We start from the raw sequence: 17,848 nt of genomic DNA on the forward strand, positions 1-17,848 counted from the left end.
CTTCTCCACCGAACCATATAGGACTACAAGTTCTTAATTACCATGAAGTTATCTTAACATCTAATTTACTTCTCAAATGTTTTTCATTATCAAACTTGGCATGCATTTCAATGTTTTCACATTTCTACAGGCTTCGCATTCCCCAATTAGAGACAAATTCTTAGCTTTCTTTTCATCTTGATTTTATGAGGTATAAATATGTACAATGACAAATTAAGTATTAATAAATTACATGTTTAAATTCCAGCTTCCTAACAATTAAACTAAATTACTTTCACTATCTCTCCCTCTCTTTTTCTAAATCACTTCCACATAATTCTGTTGTGATTATGACCATTGGATAAAAACAGTCACAAATTCCTAATTCTGGTGTGGTTGACTGTAGGAACAAAATATTCACGAATTCCCAGTTTGTGCGCATATGGCAAAATTTGCATTGAAGTTTGCTTGGCCATATGATTGTAGCTCAAACAGGTTAAAATGATAGTGTTTGAAGAATCGGAAGATCTTTGATTTGTATCCTTTTTTTTAAAATCATAAATCTGAGCACGCATTCCTCTGTCGCAAAGGCAAAAAGTGCTTGCAACGCTCGTGGGCTTTAGCTCAAAAATAGTATCTACTTCGTTTATTTAGAAATGGATGTCTTTTATGTTTGGTTGGAATGAAATTCTTCTCACTTTGCTGTATACTATCAGAGAAAATAGAAAATAATTTGGCATAGATGTCCATGCTCAGTAACCGGCTTAAATAACAAAACATTTTATTTTCACAAACTATAGTTACCCTGGCAAGCAGTGCAGTACATGTATTTTTATTTTATTTAAGACCAGCTTGTATAAAGTAAACGAAAATATGGATTCTATCATATACTATTAATAAGGTAAACGAAAATATGCATTCTATTATATACTATTACTAAGGTGCATATTTAATGCTCAATTTTTACGGAAGTAAACGAAAACGGAGCAGGCGGAGTTGAAACCTGAAGTACTCCTTCAAGCATAAGCGATACCTTCTTCATGGTGGGTCTTATGTTAGGGTCTTCTTGGAGGCACCAAATGGCAACCATCACAAACCTCTCAACCATCTTCATATCATCCATGGCCTCCATGTCATTTTCAATTAGAGCATCCAGCTTCCCTTCCAAGTAGCAGTCGAAAGCATAATCAGTTAAAATTATTTTATGTTCCTCATCAGCCTGCGTATCTAAGACATTTCTTCTACAGCAAATGATTTCTAGCAGCACCACTCCAAAACTGTACACATCAACCTTCACAGACACCGGTGCAGACCTGAACCAATCAGGAGCAACGTACCCTTTTGTTCCTCTGATGTTTGTTTTCGTATGACTTTGGTTGATGAGCAAAAGCTTTGCCAACCCAAAGTCAGAGATGCGGGCATTGTAATACTCATCCAGAAGTATGTTTTGAGGCTTTATGTCGCAGTGTATGATCTGTTTGGTGCATTCATCGTGCAAGTAAGCAAGTCCTCTCGCTATCCCAAATGCTATTTCAGTCCTCTGTTTCCAACTGGGTTTGGGATCTACATATAGAAACTTTGCTAAAGTTCCATTTCTCAGGAACTCATAAACTAGCAGTCTGTGCTGTTTCTCATCACAATAACCAACTAGCCGGACAAGATTCTTGTGATGTGTTTGGCCTATAATGTTAACTTCTGCTTTGAATTCTCTGTCAATGTCTTCAAACACTCTGTCTAACATCTTGATGGCAATAAGACCAGTTGATCTCGTTTCACCTTTGTAAACTATCCCACAAGATCCTCTTCCTAGCTCTTCCTTGAATCCATTTGTGGCCTCTATCAGCTCCTTGTAGGTAAATTGCTGCAATCTGTTTTCGATAGAACTTTCATTTGGAGAAATTTCAGGTCCAAGGAGATTTCTCTTCAAGAACATCAAGAAACCCATACATGTTGCACCCACAAATACAAAATTGACCATCACAGAACTGCCTAAGAGAACAGACAACACCACAATCATCAATATGTTCTGGTCCTTAGCTGGGACTTTTGGAGGAAGAAGTGGGATATCAGGAGACGAATTATAAGCTGTTTTGATATGAGCTGTGGTATATAATTCAACTCTCCCATTGGAAAGTGGAGACCTCTTCTTCCAACAGCGAAATTTAAAGGGTTTAAAAACGACTGCTGCACATAAACAATCATGTAAACAAGCGGTTTTGCAGCTCTCCCTATTAATAGAGCTAAGCACTTCGTAATCCGAAAATCCAAAATTAACATTTAATTTCTCCTGCATGAAGTGGTTCTCTGGGTGGATTTGCCCCGAACTATTATCGCAACCCAGTAAGAAATTTGGTCTACGGCCACCATATGCATCAGCTGGATTGAACAAACAATAACCATCTGGGCATATGCAATTTGTCCTTCCATCAGATTGGATTGAGCAGATACTGTTAAACCCACATACTCCACTTCCCATTTCTCCTTTTATCGACCAGCATACGTCCTCCGGTATTGATGTTATGGTTGTGCATGTTTCATTTGCAGCAGACGGATCTTTGGAGTGAGCGTTTAGGGTAAAAGCCCCATCAAAATTAAGACTCACTCTCATATAGTAGTCCAAAGGATTTGAGACCGGAACTTCCGGTTTCATAATAAAGATTTTGCTTTCATTTTTTGTCAATACATACAAGCCTGACGAATCAAACACTACTTCGTCACCAGGATCCGATGTATCGCCAGTGGAAAAGTAATTATAATAAGAAAAGTTACCAGGCAAATTTATGGTGATAAGCTTAGCAATACCATCAATATCCAAACAAAACTGGAATCTTCTCGGTGTGAAGTTGTTGTTACTTGTTCTTGCAGAAAGAAAACCACCAAACTTCATGATCTGAGAAGGCAGTAGCGTATCAGTGGGATGGTTGAAGCTCTCCCATAGGGGTTTAGAACTACCATCCAACAGCATAAAGTTGCCTGTATCATTCATCACAGCATAGTTTACGTCAGCAGAACTCGTTTTTCCAGAGTTCCATATTGTTTCAGCACCGTTTTTGAGCACTAGAGCACTGTCAGGAGTTAGCTCCAGTTTGGAATTCCTTGGAACTGGTTTACCTTTATTTGCATTTGGATACCAAACTGGGGTGAATTGGCGGGATAGTTTGTAATACCAAATGGCAAGTATGAAGGCATCATCGTCAAGCTGGTGGAATCCAAATGCAAAATCTTTAGAAGGTGAAAGCCATAAATTATTATTGCTTCCTGCAGTCAGAGAAGTTGGAACATTTATTTTGCGGTTGGTTTGAGCAACGACAACGGAAAGGGGAAGTTGGAGAAGAAGAAGAAAAGGATAGCCATTAATGGTCAATGAATTTCAAGGACAAAGCTACTAGCTGATCATTTCTAGCATGGGGAACTTTAATAAGAAAAAAAAAAATTGCAAAAAACTGGAATTTGTATGCTATACGTACATGTTGAAAAATACAATCTGCATTTGATTTTTTTTTTTTTTTAGGTGGAGGCATTATCAAACTTTATGGCACTTTTATTTGAGTTATTAATATTTACTTAAGAAAAAAAAAAAAAAAGACCTGACAATGTGTCAGGCCTAAAAATGTTCCAATAAAAATAGTTGGGATTGTTTTGAGATTTTGAACAAATTTGGCATTTTCGTCAATGTGGAGATATGCATGTTCATATTCATTTTGTGCCTCAGGGGGGAATGCCAATACTAAGACCTTCTAGCACGTGATATTTCCACACGTTAAGGTTGACTTGTGGTCAATGGGCAGGCTTCGTCGAAAGAAATCATAACGTTATGGTTGACTTGTGGCCAAGATTAAGACCTCCCGGTCTCGGAGTTCGAAACGGCAACGTTCCCAGTCTTCGTCAATGTGGGATAAAACATAGATCCAACGGCTAAACATAAAAATAAAAAATGTTTTTATTTATTTATTTTTATATAGGAATTCTACATGCAATCTATTTTGACAAGTTTGAGCAGTGCTAAGAATATTTTCTAGCACTCACTTGTGCATTCTTTTGTGTCTGTACGTTACACGTATCCTCTACATTTTGCCAATACCACTACATATTTTACATGAAATAAAGCCCACACTCTCTTCATTCTCTTATTCACAGAGTCTCTCTTTCCAATTACTTTTACTTTCAATTTTTTTTTTTTAAATAATAGTATATGAAAAAAGTTACCAAGGATGAGATTAATGTTAGAAAGGGCAAACGTTCACGTGTCTCTTGACTACTAGAGGATTTAATTAGGGATGAGATATATATATATATTATTTATTTTTATATATTTTAAAAAGAATATAAAAATGTTAACTAAGTTTTAAATATGTTTGTTAAAAAAATTAAAATTTTTAAAATTTTATTATTTTTTATAAAAATAAAATAAAAAATGAGGCCAATCCTGATTCTCCAATACATGAGAAATGAGACAAGGATAGGAATGGAAAATCCCCGCTTAACCTCTCAAATAAAGGTGTACAAGCTAAGGACACTTCATGTGAAATGTGCAAATGATGGTTCTATTCACATTATAAATCACATTACAAATTTAATATCTACAATATTAATTTCTAACTCTCCAAATACCCTTCATTTTCAACAATTTTACAATTAAAAATATCTGAACTTATAATCACATTCACCCGTCAACAAATTTTGATATCTACAACCTTAATTCCTAAATCTTCAAATACCCTTCATTTTCAAGAATCTAATTGACAACTTTCTCTATAAATCTAATTGAGCCTATAATCACATTCAGTTCATTTTTTCTGATCAGGCAATTTCCTAACTTCTTCAACTTTCTTTTTCTTCATTTTCCATCTTTTTTCAAAACAACGATATATTAAAACGAGACAAAGTTGTTGGATAGGCTTGTGGGCCATGGACATTCTTTATTTGAGCAATATTTTGAGGTTGGTCTTTCTCGATGTGGACAAAGATATCAAGGTTCATTCTAAGCTTATGACTCTGTTTGAAAATAATGTTCTAAGTATAAATTATATTATATTGTACCTTGGGCTCATTATAAAACATATATTTTAAAGTATTATATTTACATTTAAGAATAGGAATATAATGCAAAATAAGGGACTACTTTGACATTTTGAATCAAATTTTAGTCACCAAATTATATATTCAAAATCAAAACAAAAATAAAGTGTGAACCTTTGGAGGAAACCACGGACGCATATCATATATATGCATAAAACTGAACCAAAGCCTAGAAGTAGCTTCATCTTGAGAGTACTCATTTGGACATTAAGAGGCAAAAATCATGATTAGGGAAAATATTCATCATTCCATTTGGACCCTCTTTTCACAGAAAAAAGGAAAGGGCTAGTCATCATGTTCATGAGCTTGAATGCACTACTATTAGACACCCACAGACCTTGCTGCAAAGTCACTCATAAATATTTCACATTTCCGGCTGCTTCTTCTTCCCTCAACCCTCTACTTGGACCTCAAAAACCCCGTAGGTAATGGAGGAAATAACTACAAAAATAAGAAGGGGGGAAAAAAATAAAAGGCAATGGAATTTGCTGTCATTATGCAAGCATTTTGCTTTCAAAGTTTTTCTACGGGTTTTTTCATCATAAATAAATATTTTTATATAATTTGTAGTTACAAGAAATCATAATGTTATATAGTGGGTTGTGGTTGTCAAGATAAGAATTTTCCCTTTTTAAGCTCTCTAATCATCAGCATATATAACAGCTTGATGTCGATAATTGCACCAATCTATCAATAGTCTCTTTTTTGGTCTCTTCAATTTCCTTCAATCCGCATATCCTTTTGTTTTATTGACTTGTTTGTATAATTTGTTCTAATTTTGCATTTGAAATGAAATTTTGTTTTGCTCCCCGCCGGCCCACCCCCCACCCGCCAAAAAAAAAAAAAAAAAAATTAATAACAAATTTTGATTAGTGTTTGGGGAAGCTAGATTGGTACACAATCTTGGTTTGCACGTAAATATATTTCATATAATACTCACACATTCACTGTTTTTAGGCTTTCGTAATGTATAGGAAAGCATGGAAAGCAATTTCCCAAAAGATTTGGTGTAATGTGAAGCATGTGAGGGAGGGGTTTGTGATCTCTAAAAAAAAATAAATGAATAAATTATATAATAAAAAAAACTTATTCCTAATTTCATGCCAGAATTTATTGAAATACTTGAGGTGGATTCTATATCCTGTATGTTCATCAATCATTATCAACTTGAAAGGGTAACAAATAAGAGAAGGAAACAATAAAGATGAGATAAAACAATAACTGGAAGTCTAGGAATTGGAAGAGTATATAGATAATTGGAAGCTTAGGACTAGCTACTACACAAAATTCCTGAATTATAGCCTGGAAATATAGCCTTAAAAGTCATCAATTTTATAAGCTTTTGAACCAAAAGAATTATAAAAATCTTTAATCAAACTCCTTTTTGTCTGCCACATCCTAATCAAATCCAAGACTACCCTATTTCCCCTTAAGCGTTAATATTTATTTGTTTGTTAGCTTGATTGATCTAATAAGTACATTTATACATATTTGTATAAAAAGTAATGTTACGAAGCATCAAACCAAGACATTAATTTTTTGATTCAAAAATAAATATGAACTACATATAGAGAAACTAAAAGATACACTACTAGAATCGAGCTGATACACGATACAAGTACTGCGTCGCACTAAATAAATAGAGACGCATTCGACGGAGTCGCCAAATATCCTATTGCGAAATATGTAAGATAACAGGCGACGTATCATAACAGTTGCCTATTCACAATTTTTAGCGACGCACATTTAATTTTTAACGACGCATACAATAATGTACTTATAGCAACGCATAAAATAGCAACGCTTTAGAATATTGTCGCTAAAACGTTTTAGTGACATTACCTTAATACGTTGCTAAATATTTGTGTTGCTAAAAATTCATTCTGAATAGCAACTCATTCATTTTTACCGACACATTTTTCATAGCCTATTTAGCGACGCATTATGTTTTAGCGACGAATTATGTGAGTCTCTTTTTTAGCGACCCATATATTTTTAGCAACTATTTTTTAGTGTCTCCAAATTAGCCACTCATGCATTTTTAGCGATACATTTTTTTGTCGCCTATTTAGTGACGCATTATGTTTTAGCAACGAATCGTATGGGTCTCTTTTTTAGCAACCCATATATTTTTAGCGACTATTTTTTAGTGTCTCCAAATTAGCGACTCGTTCGTGTTTTAGCGACAAATTATAAGAGTCGCATATTTATGAATTTTTAGCGACGCATTTACCCATTTAGCGACATATGCAGCAATTAACTTAAAGCGACACATTGATTTAGCGACGCTTTACGGAAAAGTCGTTAAAAATTTATTAGCGACTTTTTCGTTTAGGATCGCTATATATTTATGTCGCTAAAATTGGAAAAATACTTTTAGCGACATTTAGGCAACTTTTAGTTATCTTAATGAGCGCCATTTCTTTTATATTTTTTTAGATTTATATTTTTTAATTTTTAAAAATTTATTAAAATATAAAAGTAATTATAATACCAAAAAACCCAAACTACCTTCGTCCAAAATAATTAGAATATAAAAATTTAAAATAAATATTTGTTCATAACAAAACAATTATCAATATAATTAAATATCATCTCATTGACATATTTTTACATATGCATACTCATTAAGATGGAAGTTGATGTCCTCGTGTTGACAATATTACACCCTCATACTGCATATGGAAAAATAAAATAATTTATTAACATTGACGCAAAATAAATTAATAAAAACTTAATCATTAATAAATTAATTTGTAATTTGGTAAATGAAAATTTAATGAATATTTACCTTCTTAAGGTTTGGTGTGACACATTTCTCCTAATTAAAGTGGAAAACACATAAGAAAAAAACACATAATGAATAAATAAATATTACTTAAAACATAAGTTAATAAATATACGTACCAATTTATTTAGAAGATATTGTTTATCCATATCCCCTCACATTCATTACGAACATAGCCACTCTCACATTCATCCTCATGATCATTTTCATCAACACTTGGCAATTTTATGGCAAATGGATTGTGAGCCATTGTAGTATCGCCAAGAACATCTTCTTTAACCAATTCTTCTTCAACAAAAGTACAATGTCGTGGTGGAGTTAAAACAACAGACCATCTCGAATCAAGTTGATCTTCAACATAAAATATTTGTTGAACTTGTGAAGCCATGATGAATGGGTCAGATTTATATCCAATTTTACTAAAGTTGACACATGTAAACCCCATCTCATCAACTTTCACACCACTGCTGTCAACCCAATCACACTTGAACACTGGAATTCGAAACATAGTGTAATCGACGTCCCAAATCTCTCTTATGATCCCACAGTATGCCATCTCAGCTAAACTTAGATTATTATCCTTAGCACTAGCAAAATGCTCACTTTTGGCAATAACTTTGACACCACTATTCTGGGTGACCCTCTTATTATCCATATTTATAGTGTTGAATCTAACCCCTCTAATGACATATCCTTCATGTTTCGTTACCACCCATTGCGGACCATGGGCTAACTATCGTAATGTTTCAGAAACTGTGTGATTAGGTTGACTTCGCTCTTGTACAATCTAGTCAATTGAAAAAAATATGAAAAATTAAAGCTAAAACAACGATATTATATATTGAATATTTAACTTTCCCATACCTTATCACGTAACCAGTACATAAATGTACGTTTGTGTTCGTCTTGAAACCATTTTGCTTTTTTTCCTCGATTTTTTTTGCTTGACTTCAAGACTTCAAAATGAATACTAAAATAAATAAAAGTTGTTGTAATTAATAAAAATATCCAACATATCAACTTATTGATGCATATTGATATATTCAAAATATCAACTAAATTATACATGTTCATATATATATATATATATATATATATATGTATTAAAAATTATCAACTAATTTATACATTAACATGTATATACACACCTGACATACGGTTCTACTTCTGGTGTATTCGAAAGTACACATCTATGGACTTGCTCCCAAAGTTGTTGATCAATTGATTGATTTTTTCCACCTTTAATGGGGGCACCAACATCATCCTTATCATTTAACTTTTGATATCTACCAATTGGGTTTCCAACTGCATCTAATCCTCTCTGAAATTCACTACAAAACTCAATCACTTCTTCACATATGTAACCCTCAGCAATACAACCTTCTGGCTGATTTTTGTTTCGAAGATAACTTTTCAATACTTTCATGTACCTCTCAAACGGGTACATCCACCTGAAATGTATTGGTCCACACAATCTTACCTCTCGAACCAAATGTACAGTTAGATGAACCATTACATCAAAAAACGATGGTGGAAAGAATTTCTCTAAAAGGCACAAAGTTGTAACAAGATCATTTTGAATATTTTCCAATTCAGCAACAAAGATAGACTTCTTGCAAATTGCATTGAAGAAAAAACAAAGTCTTGCAATTGCATGTCTCACATGTTTAGGAAGGATTGCATGAATTGCAAGAGGCAAGAGTTGTTACATCAATGTATGACAATCATGAGATTTCAATCCTACCATCTTTAAGTCCTCCATTGAAACAAGATTCCTCAAGTTTGAAGAATAACCATCTAGAACCTTTAAGTGCGCTAAACACTTACAAAACAGTTTCTTCTCATGCTTTGATAATGTATAGCAGGCCGGTGTTAGGAAAGTTCGATTTCCTTGAGGCTTAGGGGCCAAGTTTTTCCGCAAACCCATTTCTTGTAAATCTAAGCAAGCATTAACTCCATCCTTCGTCTTACCAGGAATATTGAGCAATGTACCATATATGCTCTCACAAACATTTTTCTCAATATGCATGACATCTAAATTATGTCGCACATGGAGAAATTTCCAATATTCCAATTTAAAAAAAAAATGGACTTCCTCTTCCAACATTCTTCAGAATCAACAGTCATTTTCCTCTTGTTTGAGTTATCAAATCTCATTGCATTAAGCTTATCTAAGATTTCTTCTCCAATCAATGGTTTTGGAGGCACTCCAAATTCTTGAAATCCATTGGAGGAAGAAATCTTCTATGCTCGGTAAAACTCATTTTTTTTCCATGCTTTAGCCTTGTAGCAAAAGTATTTTCACTGCAAATTAGACAAGCATAATATCCCTTCACCGCATGACCGGACAAGTTACCATAAGCTGGAAAATCATTTATTGTCCATAGCAACACTGCCTTCAAAGTGAATTTCTCTTGACGGTAAGCATCAAAGATCGTAACACCCTTATTCCACAACCGCTACAGGTCTTCAACTAATGGCTCCATGTATACATCAATTTGATTTCCGGGTTGCTTCGGTCCAGAAATTAGAAGACTTAACATCATAAATTTCCGCTTCATACACAACCAAGGAGAAATATTATACACAACCGTCATCACAGGCCAACAACTATACCTACTACTCAACATATTATGTGGATTAACTCCATCGGCCGCGGTCCCAAGTCTCAAATTCCTATCTTCGGATGCAAAGTTTGGCCATAAACGATCAACCAACTTCTAAGATGGAGAATTCGCAGGGTGTTGCATTTCCCCTATCCTATCTTAACCTTTTTCCCATTGGCATGCCATGTCAAATTCTTAGCCATTTCAACACTACGAAACATTCGTTTGAAACACGGAATAATAGGAAAATACCATAAAACTTTATTTGGAATATTGCTAGCAACTCCATTCTTATCAATTTTCCATCTAGCGGATCCACATTTAGGACATTCAGTAAGGTCCACATGTAACACCCCGTCCCGAACCATGTCGGAATTTTTGCACGTTGACCGAGGTTGACTGTTGACCGTTGACCCAAGGGGTCAAAAGTTGACTTTTTGACCCGGTTCGAATTCTAGGTTGATTGAGGTACCGTTACAAAGTACACATTGGCACGAGTTCGTAGACTGGTAGCACGTTGAAAACGGAGCTACGGTTTTGAAAGTTATGAGCAAAACAAGTTGAGGTCCAAACTGTCCAAGGGGTGCCGGAATTGACTTTTTATTCATGCAAGGTTGAGCATTGACTCATGCATGGTTGTGAAGTGCTCATCGATACGAGTCCGTAGACTAGCGGCACGTCCGATTTGGACATGTGGTTTGAAAGTTATGGACCTGTAAAGTTTTTCAAATACCGTATTATTTTAATATTATTTTTAAACGCGTAACGATGTGCCACGTGTGACTTACTGAAGGTGACCATGTGTCACCATGGTGAAATGCCACATGTCAACCATGTGTAAAATCAAATTATTTTTATTATTATTTTAAATAATAATATTAGTATTTAATTATTTTTATATATTTTATTTTATTTTATTTTATTTCTTTTTCCTTTTCTTTTTCTTTTTCTTTTCCCCACGTGGGAAAACACCATTCTTTTTCCTTTTTTCTTTTTTTTCTTTTTTTTTTCCTTTCTTCTTCCCCGAGCCCGAGAGACCAAAAACACAAAAACACAGTTTTTTCTCCCACCGGCCGTCCCTCTCTCTCTCCTTGCTGCACTTTTTCCGGCCACCCATAGTCCTCACGCGCCGGCCACCAAGGAAGCCGCCACCTCGAGACCTCGGCCACCAAGTTTCCCTGCCAGCCGCCGCCGGACGCGCCCAGATCGGGCCGGCGAAGTCGCGGCGGCGACTTGAAATTTTCCGGCGATTCTCGCCGTTTCCGACCAACCCAGCCCATCCCATACCTCTATCCCACTATTTTCGACCCCTCTGAGTCCATTTCCGGGGTTAGATTGCCCAAAATCCCCACCGTTTGAAAGATCCCTCAAGATCAAAACCGGCCGAAGCTTTCCGGCCAAATTCCGGCCACCTCCGGCGGAATTGGGGTCGATGGAGACCGGATTGGTAATTCTCGTTCCACGAGCTTCGATTCGGTATATTATTCGCCTATTTTGGTTAACGTTTGTGTTTTGACCCCCGGGTACCGGGTATTATTTACCCGAATAAAATATTAATTTATTTGACTGTCTGTGAATTTTGTTTTAGGAGCACCGGTGAGTCGTGAAATTGATCCCACGGTGGATCATGGTTTAATTGCGTGCTCCAGGTGAGTGACCCACCTTTAAAAATATTTTTGGGGCAATTAATTGTATTTATGTGGTATTAAATTGATATCTGAAATTTGTGCTCATGTGGTGTATTTTAAATACAATCGGGAAAAATATTATTTTATATATATAATTACCCATTGGTGCTAAATGAAATTTTGGGGTCATTAAGAAATTCCCGATTATTATTTTATTGTGATTAAATGATATTTATTACACATGAGTAAGTATTTTCAGTAATTCGTTGTGTTTGGATTTTATATAAATTTCGGGCATAATTGGGTTAAATATTTTATGAAAATATTTGTTTAAGTTGGTGGTTTAATTTTATAAATTATGCCCGCGGTATTTCAATTGTTGAATCTCGTATTACGAGAAAGGATATGGTTTTATCTGTTATCGATGTTTTCATACCAGGTTGTTGAATAAAAATATGTGGGATGGTGTTTTGTGAAAATTTGGTATACTTCCCACGGTAATTTTGTAAAACGGTACGGTTGGTTGTTAATGTTTATTTTTAGACGCACTCATACAGTATTGGTGTTCTGGTGTATGGTGTATGGACACGTGGTAGTGCGCGGTTATTATGTGGTTTAGCGCACGGTTATTACTTCACCCGTGAGTTGCCATTGGACCGTGGGCAGGCAAGGTTATTGTTGTGCACAGCCGCCCCCCTCCTTGGCCGGGTTGATGGTTTTAGCAGCGGTACTGTCGGGACGCCGAAGTGACCGTTGCAGGTTTCTCTCTTTAACCCCCCGCCAGTCGGTGCTCAGGACGCTGGGTATCGGAGGGCATCACCGGTATATGGTGTGGTGCGTCGGTGTAAATTGCAAATAATGTTTTAAACCCCAAAGGTGTTCTGAAATTATTTATTATAATTTATTGCAGTTTATTTATATTTGGGGTGTTTATTTATTTATTTGTTTATTTGTTGTTTATTAATTTGTTTGATTCCTTGGTTTTTGGGAAGTACGTACAAGGGTTTTGTGAAAATGTTTTAAAAGGGAAACTTTTCCAACTGAGAGAATTGTAAGGGTTTTAAGAGAAATTATTATTTTCCAATTAATTATTATCTATCTACTGTATTACTGTGGTATTATATTGTATAGTAGATAGGGTCACTCACTGAGATGATTAGCATCTCACACTCTTAAATTCCGTTCCCCTAGGTCCAGGTTGGAGACGTTGATTGTCCGGGGCGAGCCCAACGTCTCAGTTCGTTGCCGAAGTTCAAGAAGTTTTTCTTCCCTTTTTCCTCTTAATCTTGTATTATTTCTTTATCTGTCATTTTATAAATTCCGCATGTATCTGTATAATGCTCTGAATACTGTATTGGACGTGTGGTGGTTATTTATGCACTGGGTTGCTGCTGTTGTTTTATTTTGAAGTGCTGCAATTTGTGGAATCAATTTGTAGTTTGCGGGAGGAATAAGGGGATGAATTTTAGAAGTGTGTTTTCAGTGCAGGTAGTTTGTGGTAAGTAAATCCCTTAGGGGAGGCTCTGTCGGATTTTCCGTTGGAGGGTTCGGTAGGGTTTCCCTGGGATCAGGGCTGTCTAGGGTTCCGGGGAAGGAATTCTAGACGGGTCCTGACACCACATATTCCTTCCTAAACAGAATACAACTTTTAGGACAGGCATGAATCTTGATGACTCCATTCCCAAAGCACTCAAAGTCTTCTTAACATTGTACATGGAGGTTGGCAACACATTATCATTTGGCATCATCTCGGATAACAATTGCAACAGTACATCAAAGCTCTTATCAGAATATCCATATCTTACCTTTAAGTTGTACAATTTAACCAAGGCCGACAACTTGGAAAATTTGGTACAACCTAGGTACAAAGGTTTCTCCGCATCCTCCAATAAGGTAGCAAATTCATTAGGATCATTATCAAAAGTTTCTAATGCAGCACGGGTCATGTCTAAGCTATTGAAAGCCACGTCTTCCTTACTACTACTATCATTTTCATTATATTCTACATTAATATTCCCAGAATGAGAAGATGGTCCAATACCATCAGCACATGACTCACCATGCCAAATCCATCGCCGATAGTTAACATCAAACCCATTCCAATATATATGGCCTTTAATATCCCTAATAGTATGGATTTTCATATTCCCACATTGCATGCAAGGACACCGTATGGCATTACAATCATTGGCATTTTCCATGCTAAATTTCAAAAATTCACTCACCCCCTTAGCAAAATTGCTTGAGGTTCTATCCTTCGTTATCCACGATTTATCCATTTCCTTACCAATCTAAGCAAAACAATATCAAACAATATCACAAAAAAAATTATCGACAAAAGCAAGATTAAGAAAACTCATCGCAAACAAATTATCGACAAAAGCAAGATTAAGAAAACCCATCACAAACAAATTATCGACAAAAGCAAGATTAAGAAAACCTATTGCAAACAAATTATCGACAATAGCAAAATTAAGAAAACCCATCGCAAACAAATTATCCACAAAAACAAGATTAGAAAACCCAGCGAACCTAACCTTCGGTTATAATGAATAAATAAATAAAAAATAACCCAATCCACCACATGTCACCACCAATCATAAAGCAAAAGAAACTCATTGAAACCATGGAGACGAAGAAAGAAGAAGCCAAGCTAACCACGAGGGCGACACAGAGAAATCCAACTTCCAAATAGCAACGTAAGCAAATGGAAAATTAAACATGAAATATCCCACTCTTCAAGTCTCTTTTAGATTGCTTCCAATTCTAACACCTATTATGAAGTGTACTAACACATATTTTGTGAAAAGAAATGGTATTCAAAATCCCACTTAAATTTTGAAAACGAGCCAAAAATTTTAAGAAAATGGATAAACAGGCGACGTATTTAGACAAACTGTGTCGCTAAAGGATAAATAGTTTCATAGACGCCCTTTTTTTAATTCTTTTAAAACAAAAAAGTTTCTCCAAGTACTGTTTATTTCCTTCTTAAACTTTTGACAATAACTCTAAAATTGTAATTTTTCGTTTAAAAAACTAGATGATCTAGCAACTCATTGAGATAAACAGGCGATGCATTTACATATAAAAGGGTCGCCTTATCCAATAGTAATTAAAATTTATTTTTTAATTTTAGTTACTTTTTTTAAAATTACATCTAAAAATATTTCCACATAGCATTCCAATGAACACCAAGTCAATTAATCTAAAAATATAAAACAGTTCTATCAATGCCTTTTTCAATTATTCACATATATGAGTATACACAAACACAAAAACACATCTCACGACATAATTTGAAATAGGATATAACAATTGTAAATTGGTCTAAAGCAAAGACCCATAGTCCAATTGCTCGAAGTAAGTATGTTCAACGAGTTGCACTTTCATGTTTTTGGCTATCAGTGATAGTTTATTTGAACTCAAATAAACTAATAGATTACATTTGGGGAAGGACATTTCAAATAACAAGCAACGCATTAAAATATTTATGAGTCGCTTATGAGCAAATAATTTGTTTTTGTGGGTTTGTGATCTTTCTGTTTAATCAATCTGATATTCTTTCAGCATCAAATAACCAGTGAAAATATTTAAACAAGATAACGTAGGTTTTTTTTTTTTTTTTAATTATAAGTAATAGGCGACGCATAACCACTCTTATGCGTCACCTATAATAAAATATAATTTATTTTTTTGGGTCTCTTTTTTTAAACTCAATTTGATTTTCTTTACAACATCAAATATCCTGTGAAAATATTGAAGCAAATTATTAAATTAACAAATTTTTTTTTTTAAATTCACGGTAACAGGTGACTCATAAAAAAATTTATGTGTCGCTTGTTAGAAAATAATAATTTTTTTTTTGTGTTATCTTCATATTTAATCAATTTGATTTTCTTTCAACATCAGATAACCAGTGAAAATATTTAAACAAGATAAAGTAGGGTTATTTTTTTTTTTAATTATAAGTAATAGGCGACGCAGAATCACTCTTATGCGTCGCCTATAATCAAATCATAAATTGTTTTTTGTGTTATCTTCCTGTTTAATCAATTTGATTTTCTTTCAGCATCAAATAACCAGTGAAAATATTTAAACAAGATAAAGTAGGGTTTTTTTTTTTAAATTATAAGTAATAGGCAACGCATAATCACTCTTATGCATCGCCTATAATCAAATATATTATTTTTTTTTTTGTTCTTTTTTTTAACTCAATTTGATTTTCTTTACAAAATCAAATATCCTGTGAAATTATTTAAGCAACTTATTAAATTAACAAATTTTTTTTTAAATTAATGTTAACAGGCGACGCATAAATAATTTTATGCGTCGCTTCTTAGAAAATAATAAATTCTTTTTTTTTTTTGTGTTATCTTTCTGTTTGATCAATTTGATTTTCTTTCAGCATCAAATAACTAGTGAAAATATTTAAACAAGATAAAGTAGGATTTTTTTTTTTAAATTATAAGTAATAGGCGACGCATAATCACTCTTATGCGTCGCCTATAATGAAATATAGTTTTTTTTTTGTCTCTTTTTTTTTACTCAATTTGATTTTCTTTACGACAACAAATATCCTGTAAAAATATTTAAGCAACTTATTACATTAACAATTTTTTTTTTTCAATCATTCTAACAGGCGACTCATACAAGAATTTATGCTTCGCATGTTGGGAAAATTAATATGATTTTTTTTTTTTTTGTGTGTGATCTTTCTGTTTAATCAATTTAATTTTCGTTCAACATCAAATCACCAGTGAAAATATTTAAACAACATAAACTATTTTATTTTTTTTATTACTTATGAGTATTAGGCGACGTAGAATCCCTCTTATGCGTCGCCTATAATCAAATATAAATTTTTTTCTTGTTCTTTTTTTTAACTCAGTTTGATTTTTTTTACAAAATCAAATATCCTGCGAAGATATTTAAGCAACTTATTAAATTAACAAATTCTTTTTTTAAATTAATGTTAACAGGCAACGCATAAATGTATTTATGCGTCGCTTGTTAGAAAATAATAAAATTTTTTTTGTGTTATCTTCCTGTCTAATCAATTTAATTTTCTTTCAGCGTTTAAATAATCAGTGAAAATATTAAAACAAGATAAAATAGGATTTTTTTTTTAAATTATAAGTAATAGGCGACGCATAATCACTCTTATGCGTCGCCTATAATCAAATATTTTCGTTTTTGGTTCTTCTTTTTAACTCAATTTGATTTTCTTTACAAAATCAAATATTCTGTGAAAATATTTAAGCAACTTATGAAATTAACATTTTTTTTTTTAAATTATTGTTAACAAGCGACGCATAAAATTATTTCTGCGTCACTTATTAGAAAATAATAAATTTTTTTATTTTTTGTGTTATCTTCCTGTTTAATCAATTTGATTTTCTTTCAACATCAAATAACCAGTGAAAATATTTAAATAAGATAAAGTAGGGGTTTTTTTTTTTTAAATTATAAGTAATAGGCGACGCATAAGAGTGATTATACGTCACCTATAATGAAATATAGTTTTTTTTTTTTGTCTCTTTTTTTTTACTAAATTTCATTTTCTTTACAACATCAAATATCCTATGGAAATATTTAAGCAACTTATTAAATTAACAATTTTTTTTTTAAATCATTCTAACAGGTGACTCATAAAAGCATTTATGCTTCGCTTGTTGGCAAAATTAATATTATTTTTTTTTTTGTGTGTGATCTTTCTTTTTAATCAATCTGATTTTCATTTAGCATTAAATCACCAGTGAAAATATTTA

General features: G+C 33.7%; 1 protein-coding gene across 1 annotated transcript in view; it reads right to left on the minus strand.

The window, feature by feature from the left end:
• Positions 1-771: 771 nt before the first annotated feature.
• The window catches only part of LOC107429185 (G-type lectin S-receptor-like serine/threonine-protein kinase LECRK3), a 31,071-nt gene continuing 13,994 nt past the window's right edge, over positions 772-17,848 (minus strand). The window contains exon 3 of the mRNA XM_060813162.1: positions 772-3,237. Within this exon, the coding sequence (XP_060669145.1) occupies positions 929-3,237 (2,309 nt within the window). The 3' untranslated portion in view covers positions 772-928. The remainder of the gene's footprint in view (positions 3,238-17,848) is intronic.

Source organism: Ziziphus jujuba, chromosome 12, assembly GCF_031755915.1.
Source record: "Ziziphus jujuba cultivar Dongzao chromosome 12, ASM3175591v1".
NCBI lineage: Eukaryota > Viridiplantae > Streptophyta > Magnoliopsida > Rosales > Rhamnaceae > Ziziphus > Ziziphus jujuba.